Source organism: Prosopis cineraria, unplaced genomic scaffold, assembly GCF_029017545.1.
Source record: "Prosopis cineraria cultivar Desert tree isolate PC_DT_omini unplaced genomic scaffold, ASM2901754v1 PC13, whole genome shotgun sequence".
Classification (NCBI taxonomy): Eukaryota; Viridiplantae; Streptophyta; class Magnoliopsida; order Fabales; family Fabaceae; genus Prosopis; species Prosopis cineraria.
In genome coordinates, this window is record NW_026555344.1 from 11,112,462 (window position 1) to 11,126,021 (window position 13,560).

General features: G+C 32.5%; 1 protein-coding gene across 2 annotated transcripts; it reads left to right on the plus strand.

Moving 5' to 3' along the window:
* Positions 1–1,489: 1,489 nt before the first annotated feature.
* Positions 1,490–11,271, plus strand: LOC129291003 (uncharacterized). 2 transcript variants are annotated; one of them, XM_054928081.1, is made up of 13 exons: positions 1,490–1,839; positions 2,691–2,863; positions 2,964–3,067; positions 3,511–3,591; positions 5,503–5,606; positions 5,684–5,770; positions 5,948–6,150; positions 8,329–8,530; positions 8,612–8,662; positions 8,762–8,860; positions 8,969–9,028; positions 9,361–9,485; positions 9,772–11,271. In XM_054928081.1, the coding sequence occupies exons 1-13, from the start codon at positions 1,570–1,572 to the stop codon at positions 10,889–10,891; spliced, it is 2,679 nt and encodes an 892-aa protein (XP_054784056.1). In that variant the 5' UTR covers positions 1,490–1,569; the 3' UTR covers positions 10,892–11,271. The 2 variants fall into 2 exon arrangements, with proteins under 2 accessions (XP_054784056.1, XP_054784057.1); XM_054928082.1 differs by having other exon boundaries at positions 9,364–9,485.
* Positions 11,272–13,560: the final 2,289 nt, after the last annotated feature.

Below are 13,560 nucleotides of genomic sequence, written 5' to 3' on the forward strand. Positions count from 1 at the left end.
AAAAATAGTTTCAAATAATCCCATAGTCACAAGTATAAATTGGTCCAAATAATCTATACAAAGATAAAAATGGACTTTTTTCGGATTGAATTTGATAGCTTGTGAATCAAATCGACTGACTTTAGTAGTTTGGGATTGGCTTTTTTAACTCATATTATTCATAAAAATTAAAAAATAAAAATGGAGAAAAAGTTTTGAAAGGAAAATTCAGTGGTCTTGCCTATTGTTTTTCTTCCTCCATTTCCTTCTTCCCCTTTTTTTCTTTCCTTCTCATACAGGAGAAAAGTTTTTCTCTTGTTTTCTTCCCCAGTTTTCTTTCTTTTTGACCTTTCCCTATCTAAACAAAGCTTAAATTTTAAAATCACTACCATTGGTGCTTTTGAATTATTTTTAATTGTTTATAAGTATTTTCATGTTTTTTTTTTCTCCTTAAGATATAATAAGTATGTTCTTGTTGAAAGCATTTCTCCGCAAAATTTGGTTGGCAAGCCCAAATATCTTATATGAGTTGAGGCCCATAAACATTATTTATACTTTTACAGAGCCAACTCTTATCAAGTCTTAGGATGGAGCCCACAAATCCATATTTATTTTGATTTTTTTTCAAAATATAAAATTTATAAACACATGATATATAAATTATAATTATAATATCTCTATAGCCCAAAAAAATTACTTCATTTTATCATCAGTATTTTTAATATAACACTTCTATTATCATTAATAAAAATTTTAAGATAACATGATAAACTAACAATCAATCATCAGTATCTAAAGTCGAAAATATAGGTCGGATTATATGGGTTGACTAGAATAATCAATCATAAGAGTTGAGTTAGGTTTGAAAAAACTAACCCAAATAAAAATAAATTTTTTCTAACTCAAGCCATATAACTTGTGAACCATATAGGTTAATCCTGATGGGTTAAGATTAGATCATTTAATTCATATTATTTTTTAAAAAATTAAAAAATGAAAAAAGGAGAAAATTTTGTAAATATAAATCATATTAGATATGACTTATTTAACTGTATTAATTTATATATTTTGTATAAATATTATAAATTAATATTTTGATATATTTAGAATGAATCATAAAAAATATCAAATTGAAACTTATAATTTAAGTAGAGTTGGTAAGTTAACTTATTTAACTCGACAATCTTTAAGGATTGGACTGGATTAAAATTTTTTTAACCTATATAAAAATAGATTGAACCCAACTTAATTTATATAAGCCAACTCATATAGACTTGGTTGGCCCATATTTCACATCTATCAATATCAATAAAAATTAACAATTTTTTTATAAGATTTTAATAATAAGAAGCACATTAAAAATATTGGGGATTTTTTAAAAATTGTAAGAAGTGTAAAATTTGTCAAATTAAATACAATTATAAAAATTAAATTTCAAATCTTAAATTATGATTGTAATTTTATAATTGCCCAGAAAACTGCCAGGCTTCCGAGAGAAGCTAGAGGCTGACATTGACTACTTCAGTTCGCCCCAAAATCTGGTGCTTAGGGTTTCAAAATCCCCGCCAACTCTCTCTCTCTCTCTCTACAATGACGGTAGAGGACCAGAGCTCGGTAACCCCTGCACCAGTTCCAACACGCGGCGTCAAAGTCGCTGAGACTGGCTCCTGCCACCCTCCAACGGCGCCGTCACCTGGTAATCCAAACCCTACTGACACTTCTCCGCCGAAGCCATCCAGCCCCAGAGATTTCATCGTTTCTGTTGCCTCCAATATCGCTTCCCAGTCTCTACAGAACTTCGATCCTGGCGTTTGGGGCGTCCTTACTGCTATTTCTAACAATGCTCGTAAAAGGCAACAGGTTGTACGACCCCATTACTCTTACTCGCACCAGCTTCTCATTCTGGTTAATCGTTTATTCTTTATTCAACATATTTTAATTTTTAATTTGGCTGTTCTAAAAGGTTCTGTATTTTCGTTGGACTTGTGGAAGGTTGCAGTAAAGTTTTCATGATCATATTAGCCTGCCATTATGGAGATTATATTGTGTTTTGTAATTGTGAAGTTGGCCATTCGTTTTTTTTTTTTTTTACTCTCGTGTCAATCAGAATGGTCAAGTGATTATTTGAAGAAAGAAAGAAGGTTCGTCTTTGTGGGTCTTCTCAAGAGCTTACATATACAGTAAATGCAAGTGAGAAGTAGATTTCTCATTTGGTCTGTTTGCTTCGAGGGAGGGGAGATTCGATATAAAATAATTGAGAATTGGAATTGAAAATTGTTAATTGATTTTCCTTAGTCTTTTCCTTTTCATTATCTCTATTAAAATTATATAACCCCATTAGTCCATTTTTTAAAATTAAATTCATTAAAATTTTTCCTCCATTTCCCTCCATAAGCTTTTCCTTGAAAAGATGAATAGGTGGAAGTAAAACTCACTGAAACCATTAGGAGGTTGTCATATTTGAAGTATTTCCGTAAATTGTTTAAAAGTTGTACAAGCTTTGAATGTCATTAACATCTTGATTCAACTGTGCTATATTGTGAGACAAAATGTCTCTGAGCTTCACGAACAAAGTGTTTTTAGGGTCTTAACCCTGGCGTTTTGAGTTCGTGCTTCTGTCACGTTTAGCCTATAGTTTTAATGCTTAGTTTTTATTTGGTCAACTATTTACTATTCTTGCGCATTTTATCTGATTGAAAGTCTGTAAGCAGGGTATCAATATATTATTAACTGCCAATGAGCACTGTATTGGGCGTTTGGTAGAGGACGTGCGTTTTCAGATTGATTCGACTGCTGTTAGTGCTAAACATTGCTTAATATACAGAACAGAAAGCACTAATGAAAAAATGGAGAGCATGACATCAATTTGGTTGAAAGATACGAGGTGATTTTAATATCCTGCATCCCCCTCCCCTTTGTAACCAAAAGGAAGAACATGGTTTTTCTTTCTTCTTATATTTTGATTCTTGCAAAGCCTTGTTCAGCACAAATGGAACTTATCTCAACTGGGAGAGGCTTAAAAAGAATAGTACTGCTGTCAAAGTCTGTCATGGAGATATCATATCATTCGCTGCTCCTCCTCAGCATGGTACCAAGAATTCCTTCCATTGGATTGATATTTCCATTTTTTTAACCTATTAGTCTTCCAATATTCTCAGTGTTTGTAACTTCTATTTTTGGCTATTTTTTGAGTTTTTGCATGCTGGCCCACTGCTTTTAGTATATTCAATGTTTTAGTTTCCTTTAATTATAAATTATTTCCTGAAAAAAATATTTATTAGCCTTTGGATTTAAGATCTTGTTCTTTGTTTCTCTATTTCACCTGTTAATGCAATTTTCTTGTTACATGTTGAGAAATATCTGCTTGTAGAAATTTGTTGCCTTTGGTGGTCTGCCTTTATTTATTTGTCTATTTATTTTTTTGGTGAGGCATAGAGAGTATAGTCTTCCTTTGGTCTGTATATTAGCGAGACTTTGGGCGGTGTGTGTGTTCTCTTTCTTAATTATTGAAGGTTCTGTTTTATCATGCAGAAATTGCATTTGCTTTTGTATTTCGAGAGGTGCTCAAGTCTGCTGCTTGGCTGGATAACGGGGCTGCTAAAAGAAAAGCAGGTAATGTCATGCTCTGGGGCACAAATATTCATTCAATTCATTCTTGCATTTTTCTTTGCACTATGCTTCAAGATTCAGTGCTGGCTCTTTGTTGGATATCTGATCAGATGTCAGGTAAGGCAAAAGAAAATGGAGAATAATCTTTGCTAGTAATTTTTCGAAAGAATTCCAATTACATATTTATAATTCAAGATATTTTAAACCAGGACTACCTATTCATGAACTAAGGCCACACATAACTTTCAATTACTAGACACATGGCTGATAAATTAACTGACACGTGCTTAACGCCAGACTCATACACTAACTCCTTGAATTAAGCATAATGGCATATATGCTTCAATCACGCCAGAAGTGTGTAACGAAGTTAACCTCTTAAACAGGGATGGATCCAGGGGAAAATTTTCAGGGAGGGGAGCATGTGGAAAAAATTATAATTATTCATAATTATTAAAAATATTATTTTAAATGTTTATTGCATCAATATAATAATATACAACAACAAGTCTTATCTCACTAGGTGGGTTGGGCTATGTGGATTATATGACACTATTGTATTTTATCATTAACTAAGCTTTTAATTTACAAAAATTGTAGAATAATATCCCATCATGCAACATCTATCAAATATGCATATAATATACATAATATTCTCTTTATATAAAGGAGATGTGAAAAAACGTTGGAAAAACCTTTTTTTTTTTCCACAGAAAATTTTCAGGCTTGCTACATTAAGTTATATTGACTTAGCTTATAGGTTGGTCAAGGCTCAAATTTTGGATCATGACACATTATAATAATAATAATAAAAAATTAATCCATTTCTTAATCTTCGTGTGACACATGGACTAACATGAGTTATAATAACACAATTAGAAAATTATAATAACATCATAATGAATATAATTATCTTAATGTAAAAGTGCTGTATGTTAGCAGCGATATGATATTGTTTGGGATTACCATGTTACAAACAAAAAAATATTTGGCACTAAGATTATATTCGTTGGTTTAAAATTCTTCTACAATTTCTATACTCTTTATTTTGAATGAAACTACATGGACTGCATGGGCACTGGGTTCAAGATTGTTGTTTGCCACATGCCAAAAGTTTAAAGGGGCCGAACTGTAAATTTAAAGAGAGCAAGGGCTATTACTTGTAAATATATAACAAATATATTTACTTGGAATTGGTTCTTAATTGAATATTATTCTTCTATAATTTTTATAGTGTTAACTGATTTTATTGTAAAGAGAATGATTTTAAATATTGCAAGTAATAATTAAAAATGTGAAGCCTTGTGAATTGATCTCATATTCTATCAATTATCGGTGCTATGCAAAGTAATGGAGGCCAGCTGACTGGTGACTCAATGGTCTCATATTATGGCTGAAACTGGATGGGCACTAGGTTCAAGATTGCTGTTTGCCTTGTGCCAAAAAGTGAATGGGGGGCGAACTGTAAATTTAAAGGGGGCAAAGGCTATCACATATATATAGCATACATATCAATGGATTTTTTTTTTTTTGGCCTTGGGGGGTTGGGGGATGCCTCTTGAGTACCAAACCTAGTTCCTTCCCTGCTCTTTAATGAACCCCTTTCATGCTTCTGCATCGCCAGTTCAAACTCTGCTATCAGTTTTAGCATGTTTTCTTCTGCTATATGTTATTTTAGGATGCAGGTGACCTGGCATGCTATCATCTCTATCAGTTTAAAGTTTCACATCCTTGATAAAATTCATGGTTTGCTGTGCCGATGTGTGATAGGACATGATTATAAAGTTATGCTTTATGCAATCTGCTTGATAATCAGGAAATGAGACTTAAATTTATTTTACATTGATACATATTTTTTGTCGTTTAACTTTTCTATGCCTTTCATGTTCTTTGTTCTTCTATTTGAATATGTAGAGGAATTTGTTTCTGAAAATAAGAGATTAAAAGGTTTAGGAATCGGTGCTCCTGAGGGTCCCATATCACTTGATGATTTTCGAAGCCTCCAAAGATCAAACACGGTGGGTTTGATTTGGAATAATTAGTGTTAAGGAGTGGTGCACCACTTTTTCTTTAATGTTATCCAGTATTGTTGCAGGAACTGAGAAAGCAGTTAGAAAGTCAGCTTGTTTTAATTGAGACTTTGCGTAATGAATATCGTGCAGCTGTTGAGCAACATGGAAGTGTACGTTATTGTTAGTTCCTTTTACCTCTCTGTCTGCTTGTTTCATAAGCTACATGCATTATGTTTAGCAACTATCCATGTGTTGCATGGATTCTAGAAGTGCTTGATTTTTATTTCTACCTTTTCTTCTATGTATTTAAGCTACAATATGAGCTGAGTTTATGTTCCATTCTTCAGGAATTAAAATCAGTCAAAGAGTCCATTGAGAAATCTTACCTTGATCAATTGCAAGAATTACAGCACATGGTGGATCTCAAACAGAAGGAACTAGGTGAAATCAACAGAGTTTCTGCTGAACAGAAACATATTATGGAAGACTTGAATGAAAGGCTCAATGCCTCTATGCAGTCGTGTACTGAAGCAAATGCCATAATAAATAGGTATATTCTATTTTATTCCCATGGTTTTAGTATTTAATAATTCTTAGTAGTGGTTTCTTTTTAAGTGGATTGATCATATATGTAATATGGCAAGATTTAAGATGTCATTAACTGCAGTTATATCTACCTGTGACTGAATAATTTTTATGTTGGTAATGTTCTGGATGATATGGAATTGGTTTCTATCTTTAAATCTTGTTATAGTAGTCTATTAAAATGACATTGAGTTAGTACTGGGATACGTTTTATTCTTTACGTTGGCTTAGAACATAGGGGATATGAGAATTCCCACTGTATAAGGAGCTGACTTTTCCTTAAAAACATTATTGGTTCTGGACTTTATGATAGTGTTGACCTATGAGATAAATAAAGGTGCTGAAACTGCTGGGCACCAAGTTAAGGTTTGCTTCTATCTTGATTTTTGAACTACAAGAGGCAAAATATTGGAATGCTTTTTACAGAGATCACTGTGCAGCCCCTTTTTTGTGAATTTCTTTCCGGATGGTAGGTAAGAAGTATTAAAGAGATAACAGTAAAATGTTTCATTTGAGGCATTTTCCATGCAAATGAAGTTAGGTCATAGTTATTAATATCATGTAGTGCAGTTGTAGCTCCAAAGGTTCTAGAATGATATAGTGGATAATGTTGTGCATTCTTCATGAAAATGTAGTGCACAATTTAAAACAAATTCATAATTTAATGGTTAGTGACTGATTGTGGATTATTGAAAATTTAATTTTTGGAATTATTTTCTGTTGTATTCTGTTACAATCATCTGATAAATACTCTAACTATTCCAGAGTTTGTAGCATCTGATCTAAGAACATAAAAATCAAGGAAATTAATTCAGCCATGCTTGTGTATAAATAAGAGAATTCGGATGAATTGAAATGACCAGTCCCCATTTATGTGCCTTGAATATCACAGGCATCAAAATATTTCATTCATCAAATCTGATTACAAGTGCTGACAAATGGCTGTTTATAAAGCCAGATTTCCTTGTCAGGAAGGAACGCCAAAGATAATATCCTAAAGTTTTCTAGTTTCCTTCTCATGAAGGAAACAATCAAAATATTAGAAAATAACACTAAAAAGCGTAAAATATTATGCCACTTGCTGAAAAAACACATGTAATAATTAAAGAACCGTAATTTTTTTCCCCTTATAATACATTTTTCCATACCTTCTATCAGAAACTCCAGATTCATTGTTGGTCATCTTCCTCTGATGGCATCATTACCCTCAGATTGAATGTCAATTTGAGTGGGACCTCAAGCTCTCCTACTTTGCTCATGGCGAGGGAATATAAGTGGAACTTCACCTGAAATCTCTGGAGAACTTCATGCTATTCGTTTCTCTCTCGTTATGGATAGTATTTACCATTATGAGAAATATTTGAGAGGAAAGTATTCACAAAAAGACAATTCAATCTCAGTACATTTGGGTATTTAAAATAACCCAATATTCCCTCAGTTATTACTAACGTGCCATTGTGTTTTTACAACTAAAAACTGTTGTCGGTACTAACAGAAAGAGGTCCCATATCAGTATTATCAAATCAGTACATAACAGTTTCTCTTTAATCACTGTTTACTCAAGCGTGCTGGGCATTTGGTATATGAAACTCACGGAATAATTAGAAACTGCCATGGTTTTTTGCAGCTATAATTATTGGAAAAAGAATAAAATGGATTTTGAATTGTTTGTCATGTGACAAATGCTGTTTAATCCTTCCCACTTAACTGCAACAGGAGTTGATGATTGATTTTTTTTCAAAACCATATCGGTGAATTTTAAGTTTTTAAATTTGGTGTGCTGAACTTAAAATTTCCCTAAAAAGTTGTGAGAAGTAAACTATATTTTACCCTTCTGTGTATCTCTATACTCATGTGTGCTTTCGTTTCTTGTGTTTATGCATCATGTACTTAAAATCAGTCTCCAGTTCCCAGGTATCAAGGCTTTGTATATTCTGTATGTTTTTTTGGCAAATTTTGACTGCTCTTAGGATGGTGGAATTATATTGTAGCTTGTTTTCCCTTATTGTCTGTTATAGCTAAAATTGCCCCCTTTTTTTTTTCTTTTTTAATCGCTCATAGATATCCTCTTATAGGAGGCAAGGTACTTAAAATTGCTAATTAATTGTTGGACAACACCCTAATAGTCTCCTTTTCTTTACAGTCAAAACGTAAATATAGCTGAACTCAAGGAACAATTACATGAAGAGCAGAGTCAGCGAAAAGAAGAGCGAGAAAAGGCTGCAGCTGATCTGAAAGCTGTTGTACATAGAGTTCAATCGGAGGCTCAGGAGGAATTGAAACGATTCTCTGATGATGCCTTAAGACGGGAAAGGGAGTTACAAGAATTGATAAAGAAGCTTCAGGTTCTAGATTTTTTAGCTAAATCAGTTAGGAATTCTTCTGTGTTATTAGGACACAAATTGTCATCTAATATTCAATTGCAGGAGTCGGAAAGGGAAAGGTGTTTGCTGGTGGAAACCTTGAGATCCAAGCTGGTACGATTGCCATTTTGCTTCAGTTAGCCTAAGTCAGTTTTTTCTAATGTCTGAACATTCGATTTTTTTTTTCACCTTTTTTCATTCTCTGCTTTACAGGAGGATACCAGGCAAAAGTTGGTTGCCTCTGATAATAAAGTTCGGCAGTTGGAAGCTCAAGTACATGATGAGCAGCTTGCCTCTGCAAATCATATAAAGGCAATTTGATCATTTAAAATTCAGTATCTTATTTCTTTGCAACAATTTGTTTGATATTTAGATGCAACTACATGCTGATACATTTTGTTATGGTGAATGTTAGATCAGAGGGTAGAAGAACTTGAGCAGGAAACTAGAAGATTAAAGAAAGAGCTTCAGAGTGAAAAGGTAGAGACGAGAAGTTAATGTAATACAGTACGAGGAATTTTTTTGATAAAAGTTTTTATTGAAAATGCATCTGCCTTGATTTCTACTAATCCTACCATTGTCAACCATTGAATCTGAAAAGTAAATATCATGATGCTTTGGGACCCATGATTCCCAAGCCACTTGTGCCTGTTGTCCTTAAAAAACAGAATCTTGTGGTTCAGTCTTGATATCTTGCCTTAGCTTTCCAGTACGTGTTTTTCCTTTCTTATCCTTTAATTACTTTGATAGCTTACTCTGAAGCCTCTTTAGTGCACTTTTTTTCAAGCTGAGATAGTTTTTGCTGTTGGTAGCAGGCAGCTCGAGAAGAAGCATGGGCTAAGGTTTCTGTTCTTGAGCTTGAGATGAATGCTGCAGCACGAGATCTTGACTTTGAGAGACGAAGGTTTAAAGCTGCCAGAGAGAAACTCATGCTTCGGTAGGGATTTTGGAGCAATGGAAATATTAATCATTGGATAACGTGAATTTGATTGAACTCAGGATTATATAGTGAATAATTCCTGCTGATAGACTTCATATATTTGCCTGCATACAATTTGGCCTTTTCCACCTACATGTTAGTTGTCAAGTCTGAGTTGAAGGACATCTGTGGCAACATTTACATGTTGCCTTGTTCTTTACTAGTACGATAGATTTTAAATTTTGCTGCTGAAGCTCTGGATAGTAGTGATTAAAGAAACTGAGGTTGTATTCTTGTCATGCAGGGAAACACAGCTACGAGCATTTTATTCAACAACTGAGGAGATACAAGTACTGTTTGCTAAGCAACAGGAACAATTGAAAGCAATGCAGAGAACTTTAGAAGATGAAGAGAATTATGAGAATGCTTCTATTGACATGGATGGAGTCATTGGTGGGACGTCAGGTCAAGGAAATGAAGTCGCAGCATACCACAGTAAAATTTCTGCCAAGGCTGGATCAACGTCTTCTGCACAGAAGCATATTGAAGAACAAGTTGAAACATCCAGCAATGAAGCCAGTGTCACCGAGAAGCATGACTGTGACATCAGAAGTGACGAATGCCAAGATACACAAGAGGCAGAATTTACCAGTGCAGATCACGACCATGGTGCCAAAGGTGGCTTTGGTTCTGACATTGATGGTGCTGGCACTTTGAAGGAAGGAGATGCTGTTGACACTGAACGAGTTCTTGAAACTCAAAGTCCTGCCAATTACAGTGAGCAAAAAGTTGATCTGAACAAGGATGCTGTTTTAGTTGGGGACACCATGCAGTTTGATGATGACATGAATGTTCAAGAAACTGAGGAGCAAGGTCAAACAACTTGTCGGGAAGTTCCTGTGGACACACAAAAGACCATTGAGGACACTGAGGCTGGGGGAACAATCAGGACTGCAGATCTTCTAGCTTCTGAAGTTGCTGGGAGCTGGGCTTGCAGCACAGCCCCTTCTGTACATGGAGAAAATGATTCTCCCGGAAGCAGGGACAACAATGAAGGTGCTGGGGATGATTCGATTCATCCGATGGCTGAGAGTCAGAATGCTCCTGATGCTACTAAATGGAATTCTGAACTCCGAGCACTTAGTGAGATGATTGGCATTGTTGCTCCTGATTTGAGGGAGCATTTTGAAGGTTCTGCGAATGATTGTGATCAAAAGAAAGAAAAGGGTGGTATTCGGTCTGACTCAGATACTCAAGCTGCAGAAACACTGGCAATGATGCTCAAATCAAAAAGTGGATCAGCATCTGATGCAGAAACTAAAGGTAATAACCATGTTGAGGAGGAGGAAGATTCTGAAGCCACTCAAGACAATAATCCCATGGATGAAGATTCTGAAGCCACTCAAGATGATCTTCTTGAGTAGTGGGTAGTCTTGGCTTGGCTTAGTTTGATTGAAATTTTTCTTTGGGGTTCACTACAGATACCCATCTGTACATGGAACATTCAGGATTGCTTTCAAACATGAGCCCGTGCATGTAGGTGCAATCCGGTATGTTTCATGGGATGCATGCTTGGGGCCTATTAGAGGATTCATGAAGTGTTTCACTTGGGCCGCGAATCCCTGAAGCTATCTGTTTTGAGCCTTCTTATCTATCTATTCCTTTTCTGTCCACCCTCTCTCTGGTTTGTGCTTGTTAGGGTATCATATTGTATATACTTAGCTGACTTGTCAATATTTAGCTATAGGTGGAATTGTAGTTCTAGCCCGTGGTTTAAGTAATTTAATCGTTGTAGTTTCTATTAGGATATACATATATATTGATAAAGTCTCTTAGGATAGTTTTAGTCTTGTGATGTATTTATTAGGAAAGTTTATTCTTAAATTTCATTTTCAACATGGTTTTGCATGTGGTTTAACACCGATGCTCTCCATTCCTTTCAATTCCAAAAGCGACCAAAATTTTGGCGCCAAACGAGAAACCAAACCTATAATGTGAGCACATCGCTTGAGCAGGTCTATACTTACACTTGGTAGAGTCCACTGCCCCATAGTCATTGCTTAAACATGGATGGTTTAGCCCCCAAGAATCTACGTAGTAAAATTTTCCTTTTTCTTTCTTTTTTCCCTCTTGACATGAAGATTTTTGGGAGAATGACAGTAAAATGTCAAAAGTTCAAAATGACAAATATCACTAATGTCAACTCGAAATTTCAAACAAATGCAAATAGAAATTTTGGATATCATTTGAGAGTTATATTTAGATTTTAAATATTTTATTTATAGTTGAAATTTTCTGAATTTGTAATTATTTAAATTAATATTTGTAAGTTATTTTTCAAAAAAGTTTATCAAAAACTTAAATGTCATTAATTTTTTTTTGAAGGCTTAATTGTCATTCTATCAAGATCTTTAATTGTAAGATGATGAAAATTATAAAAAAAGGAAAATCACAATCAAGGACCTTTAGAGTATCTTATTTGTAGAAAAAAGATTAAAAGATTTTGAAATTACTCATACAGAGCTAATAGATTAAAAAGTAATTAAAATTTAGTGTAAAAAGACAAAATTACATCTCATTCTTTTTCTTAAAAAAAAAAATTCCCCTGCTTACCACTTGTTGCAAGACCATCGTTGGGGTTTCGATTGTAGCCGCCGATGAAATTATTATTATTATTACTATTTTTAAGATGATGGGTGAGGTTTGAACTCACAATTCTTGGCCACTTAAAAAACTTGTTAGCCACTAAGTAAAGCCTTGCAATCATATGCAAACTTTCATATATATTATAAACTTCATTTTCACATTACAAATCAATACTTGTAAGAGCATAATTGTTACTTATTATTTCATAAATAGCCACTTGTTAAATTATTAATTGCACTTATTAAAAAAATTAATATGCATTGATTTTTATAAATATTTACCTGTTTATCAAAAGTTTATGGTCAAAACCTTATGTGAACTTGTTGTTTAATTAAAATTTACTTGTTAAATTACTGAAAAAAATTTTAAAGTTAATAATGGGATTTGTCATGTCATAAATAATTACTTGTTAAATTGCTAACTAGAACTTGTTTTAAAAAATTAATATGCACTGGTTATTATAAGTGTTTAATTTTTTTAATTATCAAAAATTTACTTGTCACATGGTTATGTGAATTTGTTATTTTACTAAAATTTAGTTGTCATTGTTGAGGAAAATTTTCAAAGTTAATAATGAGACTTGTCATTTTACAAATAATTATTTATTAAATTACTAATAAAAACTTATTAAAAAATTAGTATGTATTAATTTTTATAAATATTTACTTATTTTTATTATCAAAAGTTTACTTGTCAAAAGTTCATGTGAACTTATTATTATACTAAAATTTATATGTCAAATTATTAAATTTTTTTTTAAAATTAATAATGAGACTTGTTATTTTATATATGATTGCTTGTTAAATTATTAATTGGAACTTGTTAAAAAATTTAATTTTTACCATTTTTTATAAATGTTTTCTAAAATAATTTGACAAGTAAATTTTGAAAAAATAATAAGTTAATGTAGGCTTTTGACAAGTAAACTTCTAGTAATAAAAACAATAAAATTTTATAAAAATGTGTGAAAATTAAATTTTTTTAATAAGTTTCCATTATTAATTTAAGCAGTAATCATTTATGAAATGATAAGTTTCATTATTAAATTTAAAAATTTTTTTTAATAATTTGACAAGTAACTTTGAGTAAAATAACAATTTCAAGTAAACTTTTAATAATAAAAATAAGTAAATATTTATAAAAATTAATGAAAAATAAAATTTTTTAACAAGTCTCTATTAGTAATTTAATATGTTATCATTTATGACAACAAGTTTTGTTAGTAACTTTGAAAATTTTTCTTAATAATTTGATAAGTAAATTTTAATAAAATATCAAATTTACATAAACAGTTGACAATAAAAAAAGGTAAACATTTATAAAAATAAGTGCATATTAAATTTTTAACAACTTTCATTAATAATTTAACAAGTTGTCATTTATGAAATGACAAGTAATCATTAAGTTTTGATAAGTATTGACTTAAAATTTAAAAATAAAGTTTATT

Coding starts and splice junctions, on each gene's coding strand:
- LOC129291003 (XM_054928081.1), top strand. CDS start 1,570: ATGACGGTAGAGGACCAGAGCTCGGTAACCCCTGCACCAGTTCCAACA. Junction 5,771..5,947: donor CTGTTGAGCAACATGGAAGT/GTACGTTATTGT, acceptor TCCATTCTTCAG/GAATTAAAATCAGTCAAAGA. Junction 8,861..8,968: donor CCTCTGCAAATCATATAAAG/GCAATTTGATCA, acceptor ATGTTAGATCAG/AGGGTAGAAGAACTTGAGCA.